This window comes from Balaenoptera acutorostrata, chromosome X, assembly GCF_949987535.1.
Source record: "Balaenoptera acutorostrata chromosome X, mBalAcu1.1, whole genome shotgun sequence".
Classification (NCBI taxonomy): Eukaryota; Metazoa; Chordata; class Mammalia; order Artiodactyla; family Balaenopteridae; genus Balaenoptera; species Balaenoptera acutorostrata.
This window is the reverse complement of record NC_080085.1, coordinates 101,047,274-101,072,982: the sequence shown is the minus strand read 5'-3', so window position 1 is coordinate 101,072,982 and position 25,709 is coordinate 101,047,274. Positions and strand designations below refer to the sequence as shown.

The following is a 25,709-nucleotide window of genomic DNA, read 5'->3' as shown; positions in this document are numbered from 1 at the left end:
CTGGTCATGGAGATAAAATCAGGGGTGGATTAAAAACTCTGTGGAGACTTGAAAGATGAGGGACGATTTGGTGTTGATCTGAGTTTCTTAATTTAATTTTATCTGGGCTGAAATAAAATCTTGTTTGGTTATGTAAAGAACTATTTGATAAACTTTCAATGGGAGAAAATATACATGACACTTAATGAATTTTAATTATAACACTGAGGATTTTAGAAATCAGGGAAACCTTAGCCATCATCTAGTTCTAATGCTAATTTTACATATGAGAAACTGACCATTTCTTAGGGAAAATACAGAGGCAATTTTTGCTTGGAATTGAAAGTTAGACTAGATGACTTCTGAGGTTCCATTCAATAAAATTTTTGAAACTGAGGCCCAAAGAAGTTAAGGAAATCGCCCAAGCTCACCTAGTTGATTGTGGGAGGGAGAGCCTAGAGTTGAACCCAGGCTTCCGGATTCCTTGTCTACTTATGACTCTTTTCGTACTTAAAGATATTTGAAACTCAACACAGTGAGTTTATAGTCCTGGCATAGTCCTAGCAATCAAATACTTACCTTTGGATTATCTTTTAATTCCCAGTGTGGTGAGTCACATAGTAAAATAACATTAGCATACTGAAATGCTGTATCAGGAACTAATTAAAAGGGAAAGAAAATCACTCAGATGAACTTCATGGTTTCCTCTGAATCTTTTGACAAACGTAACCTTGAATGCTGAACTGCTTTGAATGCACGTTCTCATGACAGTACATTTGGTGGATAAAGCAGAGCTCCTCCTACATAAAGACTTCAGTTCTAAGGTCATTTAAAATCCACTAAGCTAAGAAGCTGTTCAATGAGCAGATTTCAGTGATATTGCAGAAGAATTTGATTATAACTGGACACATTATTCACTTATAGTAAGTCTGGAACTTAAATTTGGGGGAGGGAGAGAGGGGATTAGAGGTAAATTGTTTTGAATAATTATTTGTTTCACTTTCTTCACCTCTTTTAAAATGGGTTCATAAATCTCTTTTGTGGCAAAAATTGTTTGACTTGACATAATATTAATTTGGGGAAATAATGTAATTTTTTGCATGAAGCTAATTAATAGGTGCTGGTTAATCAGTATAAATAACACTAGTGATTTTAATTTTTATTGTTGTTTTCTTATTAGCCTTTATTTTCTATACAAATCATACCTCTTATAAGCAAACCTGGTCCTTTAGAAATGGTAAGAATAGTTGCGTTTTAGAGTTAAGAGGTTTTCTGAGATTGTTTTCTATGTGATTTTTTTTCTGTAAGTGAGAATCTTCCACTTTGCCATAACTTTTCTCTCTTAAGCTCAGAAATAACCATAGAGCTCCTCTAAAATGACTGATTTAATTTACCTTTATATGATATTTTGATTTAATTTATGGAACATGCATACCTCTATATATGGTGATTTCACTTATTTGAATATTATGGTTACATATATAGTAGGTTATTAAAATAAAACTTAAAATTTTCACTGCTTTTGCTCTGAAATGAACTAACATTTTATACATTTGTTGCTTGTTTTCCTTTGAAAGAGTCCATAGTTAAGATTTAAATCTGACCATCACTTTTATACATTGCACTCATTTTGGATGCTCCAGGTTAGCTTTCTTTTTTTAATATGTAAAAAGATATATAAAACCAGAACATGAATATAGGGCATTTGTCAGCTGTTTTTGGTTAAAATTTTATTAATGTATAGAATTTTTAGAGCGTTCAAGACTTAATTGCATAGATTTATTATTATTAAGTAAGAAACTAAGGACTAAGAGATCTGGGTTTTAGTTCTAGATCTTTCCCATATAGTCCTGTGACCTTAGGATGGACATCCTACCCCCTCTCCATCTTTATTTCTTCATCTGTAAAATGAGCCAGGTGTCCTGACTCTGCCTAATGTTGTGAAAGGCAGTAGAAATGTTAAAAATGATTATTTAAACAATAGGATTAAACAAAGGAGAGACAGAACAACTATTGGATTCTTATTTTTTTTTTTAATGCTAAGATCTTACCTGTAAATGAAAAGCTGCTTTCAGGGTATTTTTTTGAAAATCGGAGAAATATCACCTGTATTTTTCTGCAGCTTGGAGGAGTGGGGTTAGGGTAGGTTGCTGGTTCCTTTTGATGTATTTTTCAGAGTGTCTTCAAAGAATTAATAGGAGGTGACTCCTGGATATGGGAGAAGCTGAAGGCAGCTAATAACAATTGGGTTATTATGGCCACTATGCTGCAGACATTTTATGTGAACTATCCCAGGGCTCCCCAACCTCTGGGCCATGGACCAGTACCAGTCTGTGGCCTGTTAGGAACTGGGCCGCACAGCAGGAGGTGAGCAGTGGGTGAGTGAGCAAAGCTTCCTCTATTTACAGCTGCTCCCCATAGCTTGCGTTACGGCCTGAGCTCTGCCTCCTGTCAGCATTATGGTGAGTTGTATAATTATTTCATTATATATTACAATGTAATAATAATAGAAATAAAGTGCACAATAAATGTAATGCACTTGAATCATCCCCAAACCGCCCCCCCCACCCCAGTCCATGGAAAAATTGTCTTCCAGGAAACCGGTCCCTGGTGCCAAAAAGGTTGGGGACCACTGCACTATCCCATTTAATTATTTCCTAAGCCCCAAGTATTACTGCCTTCATCTTATAGATAAGAAAATTTAAGTACAGAGAGCTGAAGTGTCTTCTTTAGATCTGTGTGGCTGCAGTGTCTGGGCTCTTTCCATTATTCCATGCTGCTCCAAGAGTCTCATGGGGCAATACCGAGAAGATTTGGAATTATGTCTTCCATTCTCTCTGTGGGATCAAGACTTACACTGGGGAGATGGATAACATGGAGTCACAGAGTAGGTAGGCAGGTGCCTACATGATATGATTTGGGAAGCAGTTGACAGGCCTGCCCACAAGTATCATCTTCATTGGCTTGTCACATTCACTTTCCCTGAGATTTTACCACTAAAATGATTACTTTGTTTGTTTTGTTTTTCTTTGCCAGTGGGGAGGTTGTGAGGATTTTCAAATGCACATACCCCTAGGAGAGTTCATAAATTAAATCTTTTATCATTTAATACCTTAGCAGACAGTGTGAAATTGGAGAAAGAGCTCAGATTTAGGAGCCAGGAAGACCTGGAACTGAATTCTGATGCCACCAAGTCCTAGCTTTTTAACTTGCATGTGATAATTAATCTCTCAGAGCTTCACTTTCTTCTTGAATAAAACAGAGATAATAATGTATATGCATAGGCCCTTATTATAATAATTATAATATATTAAATATCTGGTATGGGTAGTTGTGGTAGAGTGGGAAGAGCACTGGAATGGAAGTCAGGATACTTGGTGTCCTGCCATATGCTTTCATTCATTTGCACAACATCAGTCACTAATAATATTTTTAAGCTGTGCAAATAACAAACCTGTACTTATCAAAGAAAGGCATGGAGAAGACAGTATATCTTCCCTAGAACAGTGATAATTTCCATTTATGCAGATTTTCTTAGAATAGCCAGATAATCCTTCAATACATGATTTCAAAACACAGATGGATGATGTAATTCAGTTTTCTCTGTTTCAAAGAACATGAATATACATAGGGATTATAAATATTCAAAACATTAATGCAATTTATCATCATTTTCCTTTCCTCTATTTCCAGTACCAAATGGTAGCATGACTTCCCAAGCAGTGTCCTAAACCAGAAACATAGGAATCATCCTAGATTCCTTTCTCTCATTTATCTTCAACCATCATTTCATACTCACACACATCACAGATCTCCTTCTCTAAATACCCATTTTCAGATGGAAGATCATGATTTTGGTGTTTGATATTTTGCATTTGAGGTGTGTTTGAGACTTCTAAGTGAAAATTTTGAGAGAACAATTAGATATACAAGTCTGGAGCTCAGAACAGTAGCTCGAGTGAGAGATATATGTTTGAAAGTCATTGGCATATAGATGGTAATGGAAGCTGTGGGAGTGGATAAAATTACGTAGGGAGAACATAGAGTCAAAAGAGATGAGGGCTTCAAAGAACTTCATTTAATATTAGGATAAGTAAAGGGTGAACCTAAAAATGAAATGAAAAGTGTGGCCAGAGAGGTAGAAGGAAAACTGGGAAACTGGTGTGAGAAAAGCCAAGGGAACAGTGTTTCAAGAAGGATGGTGGTAAACAGGTGAATGCCACTAAGATTGGGATAAAAAATATTGATTGGATTCAGTAACATGGAGGCCATTAGTTATTTTAGTGGGACATGTTTCAGGAGAGTCATGGATTGGTGGTGGGATGAAGGAAGAAGCCAGAAGGGAATGGAGTGGTGAAGAGTGAGTGGGAGATGTGAAAATAGCAAGTATAGACAACTCTTCCTAGAAATTTGGCTGTGAAGAAGATGGGAGTATTGGGGCAGTAGCTGGAGACAAATATATGGACAAGATAGTTTTTTTTTTTAAGTTTGGGGAGAAATGAGCATATTTAAATGTTAATGGATATATCCACCTGATATTTATGTATGTATGTATACATACATCTCATGTATGTTGAAGATATATAAGAGAGAAGAAAAAATTAAATGGTAAGATTCCTGATAATGTGATCAGGGTTGGAATCCAAAACACACATGAGGAGTTTTACCTTAATAGGAAATATACTCCTTTATTATAGCAGTAGGGAAGGAAGAGAGGGTGTGGGGAAAATGTGGAATCAAGGAGATGAGGGAATTTCCATCTGATAGCTTCAATTTTGTTTTTATTTATCCCCTATCTTGTGACTTACAGAATCTGTATCCTGGCCCACTGGCTGTCTCATGAATACCAATCTATTTTTTTTCAGTGTGCTTGATTATCAGACAGGAAGGGAAGTGTTAGAGATTCAGTAACTGTCTCTCAGTTTGAGAGGGGAAGAAAAGAGCGGCTGTGATAATTGCCTATGATAATCCATTTCTTGAGAAACTGTATTATTGGTAAGTACCTGGAGTTTCTGCAATAATGCAAGGATTATCCCAGCCAACTCTTAGAATGAAGGGATTATGTAGCATGGCCTTGAAGAGGTGGGGAAGTGAGGCTGAAACCAGGAAATAACTTTAGGCCTGCCATTCCAAAGGAGATTCTTAGTGGGAAACTGTCTAAGCAACAGTGTTGTGGGAAATTGAGTGGGTAGAAACAGGAAGCGGTCCTCCACAAGGGTTACACTTGTGTAGTGGTTATCAAGGGTTCTGGTACTAGGCTGTCTGGGTTCAGATCCAAGCTTCACCATTTATAGCCTGTGGTAACTTGCAGGGAGTTGTTTAATTTCTCCTTGTCTCAGTTTCTGGTCTTTAAAATGGGAATAAAAATAGTACATACATCCAAGGCTGACCGAGTATTATATGAGATTATGCACGTAAAGAGTTTAGCACAGGCTAGTGCCTGGGATGCTGGGAAGGGTAAATAAATAGTAGGTGGTATTATTTTCATTATTACAGATGTTATGATTCATCACTTGTACCTTGTGTCTTAGACAAGATTCAGCTGGGATAGTATTTGGCAAAAAAAAAAAAAAAGTGCACATGAAAGATTATTGAATTATTACTCTGCTAAAAATGTCATGATGATAAAACTATGTGGTGGGGTTGATGGTATGGGTGGTGACAGTAGGTTGAGGAAGGTTCGCAGGGAGCCTTCTGGTAACATAGGTTCAGGACAGACTCCTTATAACAAGAGAATTCATTTGCTAGTCAGTGGAAAGCGCTTAAGAGAGCTGGTTTTCAGTCCTAGCTCTGCCCCCAGTAAGTTGTGTGAGCTAGGACAACTCACTTTCCTCTCTGGGTATTTCCTCATTTTTAAAAATAAAATGACCAGATGAGTGGTTGTTAACTGTGGGCTGGGGGTGGGGAGTATATCAGAAAATGTTTCAAATTTTGTATCTCTGCATTTCCATCCCCTGTCTTCCCTTTGTCTTCAGATCCCTTCCCCTCTTGTGAAAAACTCTGTCCTCTGGTAACCATATAGTATACAAAACACCTCATTGCACTAGTGACAGTCCTGTAACCCACAAGCCAAGGAAAGAATTGTCTTCATGTTCATTTGGGTAAGAAAGTCTAGGTGGGACACTAAGGTTGATTCAGGAATTCCTTTTGTGGATTTCTAGATAAGTGATTCAGGAGGCCAGCTATCCCATTTCCTACCTTTGCTTAATGTGTTTGGCTAATCCAGGAAGTGCTATTTGATAGCCTGAATCAAATTTCAGTAGCCTATAAATAGAATAGAAGCAAAGTATTTTTAACTCTTAGCATTTATGCTGTACATGACACAGGGCTATGAAATACTTAAGGACAGATTGATAGGGGAGAGAGAACTTTAAGATCTCTCTGAGAGGGACTTCCCTGGTGGCCCAGTGGTTAAGAATCCGCCTTCCAATGCAGGGGACGTGGGTTCCATCCCTGGTCGGGGAACTAAGATCCCACATGCTGTGGGGCAACTAAGCCCACGTGCCGCAACTACTGAGTTCGCAGGCCACAACTAGAGAGAAGCCGCATGCTGCAACAAGGAGCCCACGTGCCGCAGGGAAGGATCCCACATGCCGCAACAAAGATCCTGCGTACTGCAACTAAGACCCGATGCAGCCAAAATTAAAATAAAATAAATAGTTATTAAAAAAAAAAAAAGATCTCTCTGAGAGCATTTTAAGGGAAACCTGATTGTCTTAGTCCTTATAGGTAATATGAAAGGATTTCTCTTTGTCAGACCTATTGCCTTGGATCCAAAAGTAACCCGTCTGTTCATCTCACTCTGTAAGAGCAGCTCTATGGCAGAAATATGGCCTTCTGTTGACGAAACCTACTTACTACTTACAGATGCCTTAGAAGGCAGCAATGGGCTGGTGGTGGGGAGGGAGGAATTGAGGAGAGAGATTCACCAGACCTCAGTAAGAGAAATGGCATCCCCTTATGAGTTTATGAGACATAGAAAAAGAAACAACATCGTGTTGATTCAGCCTGGCTAGCTAATTGAAGGAAGACTTAAATGCTGGAGTCTCAGAGGAAAAGCTTTCATAATCCTGAGTCAAACGTGTGGGGTCCAGCATAGTAAGGTGGAAGTGCACTAGACTGGGAATCACATCTCTGTTCTACTTCCAGCTCTGTTACTAACTCGCTGTGTAATCTTGGGTAAGTCTGAGTTTTACTTCCCAATATATGAAGGAGGATTGGACTAGTGTTGCCTCCAATATACTTGCTGGCTCTAACAGTCTGATCCCAAGATTCCATTATGTAATAATCGAAGCCTACCAACATGAGAACGTTACAAATGGACCAGGTAAGATGAAGTGGATGGAGGAGGGAGAGAGGGTCTCTCCTGCTTAATTAATTTATGTAGGAGAAAAGAAAGGTAATCCCTGACTGTTGGGGTAAGTGACCTTTAATCCTTAACTTCCTGTGAAATTGTTGGTTTTAGGAATATAGACTCAAAGAGAAGTGTAGAACTGCAAGTAGTGATGTTTCATTGAAAGGAGAGTATTTTTTGATTGAATGGATATGTGGAGACATGAATCCTTTTAGTTTCGATCATAAACTATTAGTTTAGTTTCAATCATAAACTATTATTCTTCAATAATAAAAAGATGAATAAATTGTATTCTGTGACAGTGAAGTGCTCTTTTAAGAAAGAGGTGATAAATTCAGATTTGTCCTTACTGTATGTGGTGTGAAAATGGTTTGGAGGCAGGAAAAACTGGATAAGGAGACCCCTGATGATGAGATACTCAATTTAGGAAGGGGAGATTGGATGGGAGAGGGAGGAGTTGAGGAAAACTCTCAGGTTTCTGGTTTGGGCAACTGGGAAGAACAGATAGGAGAGTAGATGATGATGATTTTAATATTTATGAAGAAATGAAGCAAAGTTCTGAGTTATCTGAGGCTTTGGTATAGATTCTGAGCTTTGTCAGTATTCAGATAACTTTCACATCCTGGCCATAGCATATGATGTGTAGAAAAGTATGTGTGTGTGTGTGTGTGGGGGGGGGTGGGCATTGAAGGGATATGTTTGTTTGTTTTGCTTTTTTGGTTTTGCTCTCATGAGAAGAATGAGACTAAAATCCTCCTTTCCAATTATTTTGGTTCCAAACTTGATTTTTTTCCCTGTTTAAATGGTTCAAAGGGGCACAGTTTTCACAATTCTTGATAGAAAGCACACAGAGAGTTCCCAAATGTATTTTTAGTCACATTTAGTCCTTTTTGAGGTATGATAAAGTTAAACTGCTATATTTTTCCTTCTTAGAGTGGAAATTTGAAGGTATTAAATCTTGGAGAAATGGCTTTCATTCATTTGGATATCAGATGCCTATATATCCTTCTTATTTGCACAGCATTTGGCTCTACTTTGTCTTCAAATGCTGGGATAAAAGGTAAACCAAGAATGGAGTAGTTTTAAAATTAGGGATATTAACTGCCTTTTCAACCTACCCTATGAAAAGTGCATATCAAGTAGATGGCTTGTTATTGGAAATATTTCAGGGAGTCCATACACAAAAGATATGTTCTTACTAGTCAGCCTCATGTATAAGGTAACTGATGATTATAAACATTTTGTGGAATAAAAGCCAAACTAAAAGACACTTTCCATACCTTTCTGTGTAGTCTTTTCTAACAAAGAAGTTAATTATCCGAAACCTCATTGCCTGGTACCCAACTAACTGAAAACTTTCCTTTATTACTATCCTTAACTTTTAAGACAATTAGATAAATTTTAAAAATACAGAGATTTAAAATAAAATTTTAAAATAATTACAGAATTATTAAATCATGTCTAATGAACTTTTCATTGCAGAAGGTAATTAGAACAATGCACTTAACAAAGATTTCTAATCATAAAAGTGGAAACAATAGGATTGTCATTTCATCCTCAATAGAAACCTTCTTTATTGGTTCATGCAGGTCCCATTTCAAATCAATATTTGTGCCACCGTTTCTTTCTCTTGATTCTTTTCCTCACCTCAATAAGTAATATGAAGTGAAGTATTAAAATGAACAACAGGGCAGAAATGAGAGGAAATTATTAGCAGAAAGGCAACATGAGGACAGTACTATAGTACTAGATTTGCTAGTAGGTTTAGTAAATTTATAGAATAATTTGTTTGTTTTTATTGCTTTTTAAATCACCAGATGAGGGAGCCATTTCCTCCCACTGCCCCCACACCCTCAAAATAAAACAGGCTGTTTCCTGTCACTCTACTCAGCTGCCTGCCACTTTTTCTTGAGCCCTTCCAAAGAGTGGCTCTGGTTTGCCATGTTCTACAAATAGCTCTGAACTTCAGTTGACTAGAGGATTCAATTATCCTGAATGGACCAACAAGATCTGCCTGTTCTCCTAATTCTTAAGGCGCTTAGCCATAGTAGTCATATTTTATATTTTCTATTCCTTTTTTCATGTGGGCCATGATGTTATTTACCTATGGTAAACACAGGATTAATACTGACTGATTCTTGCTATGAGAGAGATTTAGGTAATAAAGTGTTCCCATCCTAGACTAAATTCTGGTCTATATGACCACAGAGATAACTCCATGTTGAATTTCTTATTTCCATGAAAACTTATTACGTAGCTTGGCTAAGTCACATTTTACATATGCAATTCCTTAAAGAAGGGACAACTATGTAGCAGTAACCTAGATTTTTAAAAACAGATTTATTGAGATACAATTTAAAGGATATAAAGCTTACCCTTTTAAAGTATACTGGGCAGTGGTTTTTAGTATATTCACAAAGTTGTGTAACAGCCACAACTATCAAATTCCAGAATAGTTACACTACCAAAAGAAACCCCAAATCCATTCAGTAGTCACATCTCATTCTCCCCTCCCTCCAGCCCCCGGCAACCACTAATCGATTTTCTGTCCCTATGGATTTGCCTATTCTGATATTTCACATAAATGGAATCATACAATATGTGGTCTTTTGTGGCTGGCTTCTTTCACTTAGCTTAATGTTTTCAAGGTTCATTCATGTTGTAGCATGTATCAGTATTTCATTCTTTCTTATGGCTGGATAATATTCCATTGTATGGATATGTCACAGTTTATCCATTCATCAGTTGATGGACATATGGAAGTAATCTACATTTAGCAATCTTTGTCATAAGATACAGGATAAAAATAAAAATATTTTATTGATTTTTTTCAGTTAATCCTCCTCAGGATTTTGAAATAGTGGATCCTGGATATTTAGGCTATCTCTATTTGCAGTGGCAACCTCCACTGTCTCTGGATAACTTTAAGGAATGCACAGTAGAATATGAATTAAAGTATCGAAACATTGATAGTGCAAGCTGGAAGGTAAGTAAAGCATGCACTTAAGATATTGGAATGATTATTAGTTTTCTTGTGATTCCTGATGTCAGTGTCTACTTTTATTCCCGTATCTCAATAGCTGTTATTAAGATATAAGCTGCATGCTAATGAGAACCTACTGTATAGCACAGGGGACTCTAACTCGCTGCTCTGTGGTGACCTAAATGGGAAGGAAATCCAAAAAAGAGGGGATATACGTATATAGCTGAATCACTTTGCTGTACAGCAGAAACTGACACAGCAGTGTAAAGCAACTATACGCCAATAAAAAAAAAAAAGAACATTCTTCACAGTTTCACCACATTTTCCTCCTGAATTATCTAGGTATAAAATGGCAATTTTTTAATTTGTATTGGAAAAGAGTGGGCATTTCAGTTATTTCTGAAATAGTAATTACAATGTCCATTGCATTAAATCAGCTTTTGATTGATTTATGACTCATTAAAGTATTGTATCATGGAATAAAAGTTCTTAAGAAAAAAAAAAAGATATAAGCTGCATGCCTGCTGCTATCTCCTGTGCATCCTGCAACATCTGTTTTCACCCCACCCAGTATTAAGTCTACCATTGGAAATACAGGAAAAAAGAAAACTTGGTCCCATGGAATATGGAATTGAAGAGTACTTACACATTTTACCATATTTCAAAGTTACTTATATACCTGTATAAGGGTCTTATATATGCTACTGGGCTATGTGAGCTTTTGCTCTGTAGGAATCAAGACTTATTTATCTTTATACTCTCCCTACAGAACACAGCATGGTTCTGTGCATATATTGTATTAAGTGCTCAGTGAAAGTTTATTGAATTAACTATTTACGTAGTCAACAAGCATGTTTATTCAAAGATTTTGGTTGTACAAGGCATTCTGTTACCTTCCTAATTCAGCTAGGTAGTTTCAAGGGACAATTCAAATCAAACATTCATTGTGCAACTTTTTTCTCCAAGCACTCCACTAGCTAGGTATCAGTAATAGAAGGATAAATGATACATGATTTTAGTCCTTCAGGAGGTCACACTTTGTCTGGCTTTCTTCAGTTACCTCCAAGATTTTATATGATTCCTGAAGAGTTCATATGATATTTGAAACGTGATAAATTGTCATGTAATAGGCATATGGTACATGAAAATTGTCTCTCAATTTCAACTTGGTTATAGCTCAAAAGTTCCTCCTGTAGAGCCTTTTTTGTCTTCCAGAATTTTTTTTAATGAGATGCTAAGATTCAAATGATCTCATCAATTGATATAATATGCAGAAGTGAACTCTGCCAGAAATATATCTGGGACATTTTATCAGATAATCATCAGGAATTTCTTAGATATTGGGAACTCTCCAGGGTGTTAATGACTTTTTAGCCTTATTAATGTGGCTCATGATACCATTATTGTTTTAAGCTTAACTTTGTCTCATCTTTTTATCAAACAGACGATCATTACTAAGAATCTACATTACAAAGATGGGTTTGATCTTAACAAAGGTGTTGAAGCAAAGATACACACACTTCTTCTAGGGCAATGCACAAACGGATCAGAAGTTCAAAGTTCATGGTCAGAAGCTACTTATTGGATATCACCACAAGGTTAAAACAAAGCTCTCTTTTCACATTTAATACTGTCAGAGCAATCTATATGGGAAGTAAGTCCCTTAACCTTTATACATCAGATTACATGTACAATTGAGAATGTGGCACAAAAGAGAATCCTTCTTAGGAGTGGGTGACTGGCCTTTTTGAATTCTTTAAATCAGCAAACACATGTGGCAAAACCTACATCTTATTAGGTTAATATAGTTCCCAGTTTTGGGCTCATATTAGTAAATATGCATGTGACTATTTATGCAACTGCTCAGAGCATCCTAGAATTATTAATTTAGTACTTTTGCATATGCTTACACTAGTACCAGTAAATAAGCCCTCAAAGATTTTTGATTTTGCATGTTCCACTTACAGTGAAGTGATTTGCAACAACTTCCTTTTGGAATATTCCTGATTATGTTGATTGCTAAATCAAGTGGAGAGGTCAAAGGAAATGAAATAAAATTGCATAGTTATTTTCCATATGATTCATCACCATGTCTTTCAAGCATTCACAGTTTTTTCATTTCTTAGGAAATCTGGAAACTAAAATTCAGGATATGGATTGTGTATATTACAACTGGGAATATTTACTTTGCTCTTGGAAACCTGGCATGGGTGTCCATTTTGATGCCAATTACAACTTGTTTTATTGGTAAGTATTTTTATAATAAGAATTCCATATTAGGAAGATATCTATCAAAATTAATCCACAGTATGAGTAACTGTATTTTCATTAAATTAAATTCATTATATTTTTTCAGAGTTGTATTTATGATGAAGTTTATTTACAATTATTTGGGATTTTCAATGGGAGTAAGTAGATTTAGGCTGTAGCTACTAGAAGGCACTCTATGGGTGATAATAAGGAATGCAGTCATTGTTTCTGTACTGGATTAAATATTTTGTATCTTTTAGATAGATGGAGTTATAACCTAAAAAGTTTTGGCATATTTCATATTCTTGCCTTTCGATCCTTTTTCTGACTTCCCTACCTTTGTTAACTGTCACTAAGGCTTTTAAACTTACAACCATCTTGAATCTTCTATCTCCTTCATTCCTTAATTGTTTCATGGTAACATTAATCACCATAATCAACAATGACACTCCTTTGCAAGGTCTCACATCTGTTCTTTACTTCCCATTTCTACTGTAAGAACTCTTCTTCAGGCTTACCTCATTCCACACCTGTATGATTGCCATAGCCTCCCAAATGATGGTCTCTCTGCTTCTAGTCTCTCCCCTTCCTATTCATTCTGCACACTGCAGCCAGATTTATCTTCCTATTCTGCTATTTTCATATGCCATTCTTTTGCTCAAAAACCTGCCGTGGCTACTCATTGCCTCCAGGATAAAGTCTAGGCCATTCAAGTCTCTGCCTCACTGCATCACTGCCTTTCCAACGTTACCTTCTACTACCACCAATGTGAATGTTCTGCTCCATTTAGACCCATCTCTACATATTTTTCTATCCATGTTATGATTGATCTTTTATGCCTTTGTGTGCATTGGTACCTAGAATACCATCTGACTCTCTCTTTCACTAACACTTATCCATCCTTCAAGACCCATCTGGTATTCAATTTCATTAACCCTTTACTGCTCACATTAGCTTCTGTTCACTTTTTCTCTGAACTATTACTTATTATAGTTCTTAATTACTTATTGTCCAGATGACCTTTAAATTTTTGTCACATATGTACGCTTTGTCTCCTTCCTCTCTTAAATTTTTAAGAGATTGGTGGGCACAAGCTATTTCTGATACTTCTCTTGACTGTCTCTGCTGTGCTATGCCCATAGTAGATTATCACTAAATATTCATTAAATGAATGAACCAAATGATGATAATAACATCGGTAAGTTGATAGATAAGTATCAGAACTTATGCATTTTTAAATAACAGAAAAAACAAAAGAGGACAAAGCATTACTCTTTGTGAGTCTCAGGCACAAATTATCATGGTGTTTTTCTTTAGAAAATTACTATGTATAAGCAATAAGGTATAAGCTATTAACAATCCTGAGTACTGGGTTCTAATCCATGTTATGGCATCACTTAACTTAGTGGTCTTGGGCAAACAGTTTCTTGTTTTGGGGTCTCAGTTTCCTCATCTGGAATTGGATGGGTCAATTTCTAAGGTCTAGTTTATTTGTTCATTAATTCAATAAATATTAAGCAATTATTAAATGCCAGGCATTGTTCTAGATAAAAATAAGTATGAATAAGGCAAAGTCCCTGCCCTCTTGTACATTGTAGCTCATGTTTAACATAACTTTATCCTCACCTTAGTAAAGTAGTGAGGAATAAATATTGACATTTTAGAGACTGGAAAATAAGGGTACCGTGAGGCTTTCCACTGGCATAAAAGTAAATTATGTGAAGTCAAACCTAGACGGCAAATATCCCAAACTCTAACCAGGTGAACTAAACCAGAGACTACAATTTTGCAGACTTGGCCTAAAATAAATACTTGGCATAAAGTGAATTCAGTAGAGTCCAGATATTTGTACCAGCACCTTATCAGCTGCTAGATTAGCCTCATTGCAAATGGGATTTTGGCTGCTTTTACAGTAATGTCAATTTTGTATTATAAGTTATTCTTTAGGAAAATAAACCAGGCATTTGTTCCTTTGGAAATCAGTAGGGAAATTCTCCCCTAATTCCCATTAGCTTTATTACTGAAAAGAGGTTAACTTTCAATGATACAACATTTCTTGTCTAGGAGAATGGGAAATTACATATTTACTTGCCAAACAGCTCCTCTTTTTCTTTTTGAGCCCCTGTTGGCTTTTCTGAGGTTTATCTCTTTTTTTTTTTTTTTGAGGTTTATCTCTTGATGTGTATTATATCCTCAGAGGATTTTAATTCATTTTATTAAACATAGCCATATTTTGTAAGTCTGCTTTTATTTTTTATCAAAAATTTTTCTCTTTTTAATTTTTTAAATTTTGTATATTTTTTATATTTAATTTTTGTTTTATATTGGAGTATAGTTGATTTACAATGTTGTGTTAGTTTCAAGTGTACAGCAAAGTGATTCAGTTATACATATACATATATCCATTCCTTTTCAGATTCTTTTTCCATATAGGTTATTACAGAATATTGAGTAGAGTTCCCTGTGCTATATAGTAGGTACTTGTTGATTTTCTATTTTATATATAGTAGTGTGCATATGTTAATCCCAAACTCCTAATTTATCCCTTCCCCCTTTGGTAACCATAAGTTTGTTTCTGAAGTCTGTGAGTCTGTTTCTGTTTTGTAAATAAGTTCATTTGTATCATTTTTTAGATTCCACATATAAGTGATATCATATGATATTTGTCTTTCTCTTTCTGACTTACTTCACTTAGCATGATAATCTCCAGGTCTATCCATGTTGCTGCAAATGGCATTATTTCATTCTTTTTTTATGGCTGAGTAATATTCGATTGTATATATGTACCACATCTTCTTTATCCATTCCTCTGTTGATGGACATTTAGGTTGCTTCCATGTCTTGGCTACTGTAAATAGTGCTGCTGTGAACATTGGGGTGCATGTATCTTTTTGAATTAGTTTTCTCCGGTTATATGCCTGGAGTGGGATTGCTGGATCATATGGTAGTTCTATTTTTAGTTTTTTAAGGAACCTCCATACTGTTTCCCATAGTGGTTGTACCAATTTACATTCCTACCAACAGTGTGGGAGGGTTCCCTTTACTCCACACCCTCTCCAACATTTATTGTTTGTAGACATTTTGATGATGGCCCTTTTGAGTAGTGTGAGGTGATACCTCATTGTAGTTTTGCTTTGCATTTCTCTGATAATTAGCGATGTTGAGCATCTTTGCATGTGCTTTTTGGCCATCTTGTAAGTCTGCTTTTAAATCTGTTTTCTTATTAAAAAATCTGTTTTCTTCTAATAAGTTCTCCAGTACAATAGAAAAAAAGCAGTATCATTTAGGATTATCAATATAAACCCCATATTTTCTTAATAGGAATCTTATTCTTTGATTCTCAAATCCTGTCGGTGAGTCAACATAACCTAAGTATATGAGTAAGAATTCTTGCCTTATATCTGAGATTTTGTAAAGACTCCCACCAGTTTGTAAGCTCTGTAAAATCATGGCCTATGTCTACTTTCCTTACTATTGTAACCCTAGCACTTATCATAGGATCTGGCACATAGTTGGTGCTCAATGAATATTGTATGTTATTAAATGATTTTTTATTTACCTAGTGTCTTAAAGTAATTGAAAATTGACTACCATGCTACTAGAAGATATTGGTAAACACAGTTCTTACAACACTTCTGTTTACAGGTATGAGGGCTTGGACCATGTGTTACAGTGTGCCAATTACATCAAGGCTAACAGAAAAAATATTGGATGCATGTTTCCCTACTTGGAGTCATCAGACTATAAAGATTTCTACATCTGTGTTAATGGATCATCAGAATCCCAATTTATCAGACCCAGCTATTTCATTTTTCAGCTTCAAAATATAGGTGAGGTAAACAAACAACTTCAGAACGTTTCCAGTTTAGGCCATTTACAATTGACCATGTGGAAGAGAAGAGATAGAGATAGAGATAGAGATAAAAGAGATACCTACAGAAATGCAAAGCCAGAAAACTGGGGGCCAACAGAGTATGAGGAAGCACTGATTAAATATGAAAGTATGGAAGATAAGGAATTGAATGAGTATAAAGTATCATTTTCATTTAGAACTCACAATTTGTTTCCCAGCTTGAGTCTGTCTGCTATAAAGTATTTTTGTCCAGTGTTAGTGAAGGAGTAATTATGGAATCACTTATTCCCAGGCCTCAATAGGCACATGGGTGGATATTTTCTGAGCTTGTGTTCTCAGTCCTAACAGTTACGAGAATGACAGGTTCTAGGGTCAGCCATACCTGGGTCTGAATCTTGAATTTACCACTTTCTAGCTGTATGACTTTGGGCGAGTTACTTTTAACATGTTTCAATTTCCTTATCAGTAAAATGAGGATAATAGAGGACCACCTCATAGATTTATTGTGAGACATGAATAAGTTTATGATGTAACATTCCTGGTTCACTGCCTGACACATCATAAGCTCTAAATACGAATTAGCTATTAATAAAAATAGTAGTAGTAATTTGTTGTGATAGTTGTTTCTAATGCTATAAAATGGAAAAATGACTGTAATGATTTGGATCATCTAACTTTTCTCTTGGACTTAAATATTTGTCAATATGTAACTTATCAAAAAATGAGTTCCCAAAATAACCAGGTTTCTTAATAAACTAATCTTGGTTGGCAAGCAGCTTTGATTTTAACTCACATTATAGAGAATAGTCTTGAGCCACCTAATTTATCCTGGAGGCTTCTGTTAGTAGGTGTCCCTAGCTTTTGGTAAGGGCCACTGCTAAACTTTAATAACCTCCATGTTGAAATTATTTCCTTCTGCTTTTCAGTTAAACCTTTGCCACCAGACTACCTTAGTCTTACTGTGAAGAATTCAGAGGAAATTAACCTGAAGTGGAGCATTCCCAAAGGACCTATTCCAGCAAAGTGTTTCATTTATGAAATTGAATTCACAGAAGATGATACTACCTGGGTGGTATGGATATTGCGTTTATTTGAGAAAATCATAAACATAGCCTTTTAAATAAAATGGCAAACATAAGAACCAAAGTCAGTTGCTATCCACATGAAGAAAAGAACATGACATGTACCTTAGTTTAACTTCCAGAAAACCAAATAATCAAATAATCTAGTGGACAAAAGAAAGATGCTTGCAGTCTGAAAGTATTATCAATCAATTATACCAATTTTTTTTTAATTAATTAATTTATTTATTTATTTTTGGCTGTGTTGGGTCTTTGTTTCTGTGCGAGGGCTTTCTCTAGTTGTGGCAAGTGGGGACCACTCTTCATTGCGGTGCACGGGCCTGTCACTGTCGCGGCCTCTCTTGTTGCGGAGCACAAGCTCCAGACGCGCAGGCTCAGTAGTTGTGGCTCACGGGCCTAGTTGCTCTGCGGCATGTGGGATCTTCCCAGACCAGGGCTCGAACCAGTGTCCCCTGCATTGGCAGGCGGATTCTCAACCACTGCGCCACCAGGGAAGCCCCAATTATACCAATTTTAAAGCTACGTAGGTCCTTAGAGATAATCTAGTCACTTGCTTCCAATATTTTGTCAAAAAATTAAAGTTGTCAAGCACATGCATAAGACGGATTGCGAAGATGCCTCATGTAAAAAGAACACAAAACAAAAAGCACAAACAAACATAAAAACCACTTCTTGAGGAGCAACTATCAGGTCAAAATCAGAATAGAGCCTGGCAGGGCTACCAGAGAATTGCTTGTAGCAGGGAAGACAGGCTAACTGGGGAAGTAAGCAATAGTTCCAAGACTGATTACCCCCCAGCACCAGCAATGTGATGATGCCTTTAGCCCCACTGTGTTATATGTTAATTTTATTCATTGGTTTCCAACTTAGGGAGTGGTGGAGACAAGTAGGTGAGCCATTAGTTCTAATCAATTCATTTCACATACAGATGAGAAAACTGGGAGTTGAATACATTTACAAGTCCCAAGGAAGTGAATTGACTTACAATCAAATTACACAGCTAGAACTAGAATCCAGATCTCATTCCCAGCCCACTTTAACCTACATTACATTATGCTGTCTCCCAAGAAAAGTTACAACAAAAGAAAAACTGTTATTTTGGATGAGTAACACTCTTCAGCTCTTTGAAATGCAAAATTTAAGTAATCACTTCAGTGATTTTTTTCTTTTGGTTGTTTTGAGATCATCCAGCCTTGTGTATTCTCATATTGGAAGGGGTAGTTTCATGCCAAGCCCTGAGCACTATTACACTGGTCTTATGATGATTAACCAAAATAAGAATAAGGGAAAAAAGAAGCTTTGTGTATATGAACTCTACAGTTTCCATAGAAACAACATTCACATGATGACTCTTTTTACTAACTCAGTATATATAGCATTTTCCAATTTATGGAATCTGGGAAATTTGACACTAATCCAAAATGGGTGTCATAAGCACTAAAACTACCTAGGAATTTTGCCCTGTCACACATGCCCTTTACTACTAGTAATCCATTATCACTATAGAAAATAATTTAAATATAAATAAGGAAGAAAAATGAAAAATAAAACACCATACAGAGAGTTGACCACTGTTAGGATTTTGGTATATATACCTTTCTAGTCATTTGATGCATTTCTTTCATGTAACAAAACCCACTTTGAAAATGACAAATCAAATGGGGTGTGGCTACCTGCAGTTAGATCAAATAATGATATCTCATTTTTTCCTTGGCTTTCAGACTACCACAGTTGAAAATGAAATATACATCACAAGAACATCAAATGAAAGCCAGCAATTATGCTTTTTAGTAAGGAGCAAAGTAAATATTTATTGCTCAGATGATGGAATATGGAGTGAGTGGAGTGAAGAACAATGCTGGAAAGGTATAAAATAAAATAACAGTAACTAGAGTATTTCTAGCACTGTTTGAGGAAGAAGATGCCTTACTGGATGTCATAGGTCACTACAGTTCAGTGACACTGGTTATGAAGGTCATAGGGTCAACTTTTCTTCATTATTTTTTTATTGAAGTATAAGTTATAGGTGTACAATATAGTGATTCACAATTTTTAAAGGTTATATATACTCCATTTATAGTTATTATAAAATATTGGCTATATTCCATATTTTTATAGATGTCTATAACATTAATTGAGCTGTATCTTTTCCACATTCCAAGATTTAATAGATTCTGTTTGATTCTTCCTACTTTCATTTGACAAACTAATCTTACCTGTTTTGCTTTGATTTTACTAGTGGATTACTTTCCAGTGGTAGTCTTAGCTCCAAAGTATGGTGGCACTATTCTCGAGCTTCTTACATACTAACTAGATGTTAACCAAATCTGCGTGTATTAGTACCAATTGTAGTCGTACATTTACTCTGAAGTTTTACTTACAAGCATATATGTATTTTATCAGAATCTTGACATTATTGTGTGCCTTCTTTATATGGCTTTGAAAAACTATGCGCTCATTATTCAAATTTTTTATAGTCTGTGCCTTTTCCCTATTGAGAGTTAAAGGAATCCATTTATACAATGTTAGAAAGAAGGAGCAATCATAAAATATGTTGACATAGTTATTGAAGAAAATATATTTAAAAAAAGAACAGTAACTAAACTATTTTGCTAACTATTGGCTAGCAAAATAATTTTCTCTCAGTGTATTTTGTAATTATGGAAGTCAAAATACTCTTGCATATAGTCTGTAAACAGAGAAGATAAATTAGCAATCACCACAATCAAACATAGATTTATGGAAAATCTAATGTTCAGTTTTAACTAGTTTAAGAGTCTTGTTATAGTTCAGTCATCAACATCTTGTTTTTCTGACTGTCAGTAAAGAGAATATGCTAGTTCTTTGTGGGGAAGCCTATTTTAATCAATATTTTCCTACACTTTCAATTTTCAAGAGAACAGAAATCTTAAAGCAAGGATAGGTAGCATACACTCGTTTTTGAGTGTCTGGTACTGTGCCTAATGAATATTTTTCTAATTAATATGTCATCATTAGTAAAATGCACATTCCGTTCACTTCCAACACTGATTTAAAGTGACATGATAAAAGACATATTTAAATTAAATATATTTGGGATTGACCTGTACACACTGCTATATTTAAAATAGATAACCAACGAGGACCTACTGTATAGCACAGGGAACTCTGCTCAGTACTCTGTAATAAACCTAAATGGGAAAAGAATTTGAAAAAGAATAGATACATGTATATGTATAACTGAATCACTTTGCTGTACACCTGAAACTAATACAACATTGTTAATCAACTAGACTCCAATATAAAATTAAAAATTAAAAAAAGAAAATAAACTTTCATAGAAGACAAAAAATAGCAATATAAACTAAAAAATCTTGAGAATGAGGCAAAATATTATTGTACTTCACAGTATACTGGCTTTATCAATAGAAAATATTAATAGTTGTTTGAAATTGAAGGAGATTAACTCAGCATTGCTCTTTCACATAAAGGTATATAAGTACATATACAGATATAGATGCAAACATAATGGCATTTCTATCAATCATTCATCTCCTTTTATGTTGTTCCATTATAATAGAATTTGTGTTTGACTGTAATGTCCCTATTAATATAGTGGTATCATTGTTCTCTTTCATACATCAAATATTTATTAAGCACTTACTATGTGTCAGACTCTTTCAGGCACTGGAGATATAGCAGTAAAAGAAAAATCCTTGTCCTCATGGAATTTATATTTTATTCCCCAGTTGAGTAGAGATAGATAATAAATAAAGAGGCCAAATATATCATATAATCACTAAGGGCTATGGAGAAAAAATAGACAGAGAGAGGAAGAACTCAATTAACTAAAGATATATAGAATCAGAAAGAATACTTACTTGTTCTGTTTTTCATTTTTGTCACTAATATAAGAAATCTGGAGACTCTGTGGACCTGACATTGAGAAAGTCATGCCCTGAATTATATCTTGTTATTATTCAGTGCATGGTTTAAAGTAGATATGGTGAGTTTTTAGGCATATCCTCAAAATATACATCCTTTTATGTATTTTACATGCAATCTTTTTTTTTAATTGAAGAATAGTTGATTTACAATGTTGTTTTTTTGTTTTTTGTTTTTGTTTTTTAAATTTTTTAAATATACACTTAACTGTGTTATTTATGGCAGATTTCTTTTGCCCTGATGGGTATCTCTTGGTAGAATCTTAATAAATTTCAGATTAGGAACAACGACTTTCCTGAGATGCATGTGGTCTTTAGTTCTTTTGGACATTTCTTATTGGATGTTTTAAGTTACAGAAAAATAGCACAATAATTTTTTTTGGAAATGACTATAAGATTAACTCTACCGGAACTTCACAAAAGAAGCCTGTTTTCCCACTGTTAATTTTGCATGCCAAAAAACTTACGTTATTAGTCATTTCTCTGGATTATATCCTTCCAATTCTTAACTGAACTGAGCCTATGAATTTGGTAATTTTCTAGTAGAAAAGAAGATCCTAAGGGAATAGGACAAAGAAAAATGTGGGGTTGGAGGTAGGTTTGAGTATAGATATAGGCCTAGGATTCGAAGTGTTCCATAGTATTTCAAAACATGTGGGAGATACTAGTTTTAGAAGGACAAGCTTTGTGTACTTTTAAGTTTATCTAGTGATTGCTCATTTCTTGCTATGCAGACAAACCATTAAAACTTCATCCCTAAAAAAAGAAAAAAAAAAAAAGAAGAGAAAAACCTCATCTCTTTAGTCTCCAGAATGTAAGGCAACTTTTAAAACATGACCTTTAAAGACTAGCTCCATTATTTGCACTGAGACTTTTATTGAAGACCTGCTTTCACTCACTACATCATTGTATGATATAATGTAAACGTTTGAGTTATTGAGAGTTAAGAGATACACAAGACATGTTTATCTAATCACTTGGCTAACGTTTTATCATTTTGTTATTATGAAAAATTCGCAAAGTCAAATTTTAAACAAAATCATATAAGAAAATAAGAATGGGGCTTTAGGTAGTTATTTTTCTAAGCAAAATAAAGAGCTGTCACAGTTCAGTAAAGTAGTACAGCAAAAAAGTGCACAAATGAAAGGAATGCTGTTCTCAAGCATCACTATGGTATCTATGGCAAATATGGCAGAAGTTGCCAAGTTTTACTCAGTTCTTCACCATTTACTAGTTTATTTATAAAATAATTCAGTTTTTAAAATAATTGTACGCATCTAACCCTTCCCCCTTTTTTGGTGATTTTAATCCTAGGTGACATATGGAAGGAAACCTTAATATTTTTCTTGATACCATTTGCTTTTGTCTCATTACTTGTTTTGTTAATAACTTGCCTGCTTTTGTATAAGCAAAAAAAATTGCTGAAAACGGTAAGTTGTATGACATTACAATGTTTAGTCTGAGATAGTAGATAAAAAATATTTTGCATTTAGAACTGATGGACCTACATTTTATAACTTTGCCTGTACACTGTGAGTGTTCATTGATGTTGTGTAGACTATGATAATGTCTTCAGGGAAAGTACAGTAGTTTAAAAAATCAACCCTAAAAAGCTATGTTTTGGGGTGGATTTACTTTTGAATGAAATATAAGAATAATGCTTTAGAACATGAAACACTATTTACTTCTAGATAAAGGAAAAATATGAGAATTACAGGAGAAAAGCAGGACTGGGGAAAGGAAAGAGTGACTTAAAATGGACATAGACTGAGATATACTACTAGTGTGCCACAGGCAAAAGATCACAAAGATTAAAAAAACTTGGTGCGTACCCTGCAAGAGCTCACACTCTATTTGGAGGAGCTAGAATCTATACAAAAAAATATAACCTTCATTATGAGCTGATTTTAGCTGATTGCTATTTGAGTTATACAGGTAATGCTATAGAATTTCAGAAGATAGAGGGACCACTATGGGTTGGTGAGCTTTAACGAGGAAGTGTGACTTGGAGAAAAAATATCTTAATGCCAAGTCTTTTAAAGATAAAGAGAACTGTGAATGTGTGTGAAATGTTTTGCTTTATTTCTCTGCTGAATGCTTTTATGTCTATTTCTCTGAGTTATTAATCTAAGTGAAATAGTTTGTGTTATTAATGACTGTTAATAATGGAGCCCTTTCTTAATTTCAGATTTTTCATACAAAAAAAGAAGCCTTTTCTAATCAGGAGATACACTGATGACTCAGTAAATTCCAGGCTTATGGCCAAATGTTAAACAAGAGTCTTATCAAACTGATTTTTTTCCCCCAAATGTTGAATAAATCTTATCTTGAAAGCATTGTTGTATTTAAGTAGGCATTAGATTATTAAAATCCTCAACTAGTAGCAAATTATCTGAATCCTATTAACAGATTTTTTTCTTGTTAAAAACAAAGTTCAACCAATTAAATTGACGATCTAATTGGCTTTATTAGATGATTTATGAATCAGGCAGTATCCCTTCTAGCAAGTAGAGGGGTGCTCTGAGGGATTGTACAAAACAAAAGGTTTTTATAGGAAGAAGGATGGGCAAGGGTCCTATTAGCAAAAGAAAAAAAAAAAGATTATTTTTAGGCCAAGACATCTTTTTTGAGGGGGAAGGGAAAGGAAAGGGTTTTATCATGCAGATTGCCTCTTCTTCCTCTTAGGGGATGTAGAGGGCCCATGTGGCAGATGACCTCATTGGTGCTGACCAGAAAATTCCAGGCTGGTTGATTAAGATTACATTTCTGGGGAAGGTCAAAACTGCAGTTAGGTTAGTTGTTAAATCTAGGTTTGGTATCATGGGCTTTAGCACAAGTTATGCCTTTTTGGGCCTGTGGTTTTTCTCTTTAACATTCCTCAATCCAAGATGAGAGTGCTGCATGTAGAAAAGTCAAGGGAGGGCTCAGAATCTAATCTGTGATGTATTCATAAAACAATGTGATTTTGTGACTTGCACTGAGCCATAGAGATATTGTCAAATCTTGGAAGATGAGATTCTAGTTTTTTTTAACATTGCACTTGGGATGAAATTATTCACCATGAATAAGGTTGTTTGGCTTTAAAAATAACCTGTGGAGAGGATTAATAAGAAGCAAGAAGTTTTAAATACATTCATAGTCTAAATGTGTGCTTCACATTTCATCAAAAGGTGGGAAGAATGCAGTGCTTAAAAGGCTGAAAATAATGAAATGACTAGAGATCATATTCGAAATATTCAGATATCACAAACTACACAATACAAGCCTGAGAGTTTCCTATACTAGTAGGCAGGCAGTATTTCCTACTTTCTGGTGGTGTGATTTTTTTTTTTTTTTATTAGTTCAGAGACCAAAAGGCACAAGCCTCTGAAATCAGTAAGAAGCCTTTCAAAGTATATGCAAACTTCAGACTAATTGACAGTTGACTTCTAGGAGAAGATGTGACAACCTAGTTATAGACAGTTACTTTAAAATTTAGAGAATAATGACCTACAGATTACAATCAAGTTTTAATTTGGATCAATATCTAATATTATTCATAATAGTTCTACTCTGTGGTCCACAGACCAATAGAGTGGGCATTACCTGGGAGCTTATAGAAGAAATGCAGAATTCAGGCCCCAACCCAGATGTACTCAATTAGTAATCTGCATTTTAACAACATCCCCAAGTGATTCATTTGCACATTCAATTTGAAAAACACTAATATATTGCAGTATTCTAGAATTAAAAAGACTAAAATAATATAATGGAGAGGTAAGCCCATGGGCAGAGTAACTATAGCTTTGACTATCATTGGCACTGATCATCTATCTCTAAAAGGGGGAAAAAGAGCTAAAACTGAGATGTAAACCAGAATACCATCCTCTACTATCACTTGTGATCAGTGATAGGATGCACCACCATTTCCTCAAGTAGACCTATCCTTGTTAAACATTAAAACCCCCAAGGTAATATGAATTAAGACATAATATGTTTGGCAAATTACTCTCAATTCAGGGCTTGCTAAAGTTCTTAGTGTGTTAAGGGATTGTGGGGAGGAAGAAGGAGTGTGGAGGGGAGAGGTCATGGCTAGGCAGGGAAATCGCAGGCAATCCCATCCTTGGAGGCTGAGTGGGTCTTTGGGACCTAGTATTTCAATTCCCCTGTTCAGAACATGCATAGCAAGCTCTTCTAATCAAAGATTTCTGGAATCCCTGCCATAAACTTAGCAGTCCCTACCAGAATTGCCCCAATAAACTGGCTATGACAACCATGTGGCACCAAATCTGGACAGAGCTGGACC

At 35.3% G+C, this 25,709-nt stretch overlaps 1 protein-coding gene across 2 annotated transcripts; it reads left to right on the top strand.

Moving 5' to 3' along the window:
- Positions 1 to 846: 846 nt before the first annotated feature.
- Positions 847 to 23,720, top strand: IL13RA2 (interleukin 13 receptor subunit alpha 2). 2 transcript variants are annotated; one of them, XM_057538711.1, is made up of 10 exons: positions 847 to 902; positions 8,267 to 8,393; positions 10,168 to 10,319; positions 11,761 to 11,914; positions 12,443 to 12,563; positions 16,212 to 16,396; positions 17,346 to 17,491; positions 19,223 to 19,367; positions 22,739 to 22,854; positions 23,613 to 23,720. In XM_057538711.1, exons 2-10 carry the CDS (start codon positions 8,300 to 8,302, stop codon positions 23,658 to 23,660), a joined length of 1,161 nt encoding a protein of 386 aa, XP_057394694.1. In that variant the 5' UTR covers positions 847 to 902; positions 8,267 to 8,299; the 3' UTR covers positions 23,661 to 23,720. The 2 variants fall into 2 exon arrangements, with proteins under 2 accessions (XP_057394694.1, XP_028022356.2); XM_028166555.2 differs by lacking the exon at positions 22,739 to 22,854.
- Positions 23,721 to 25,709: the final 1,989 nt, after the last annotated feature.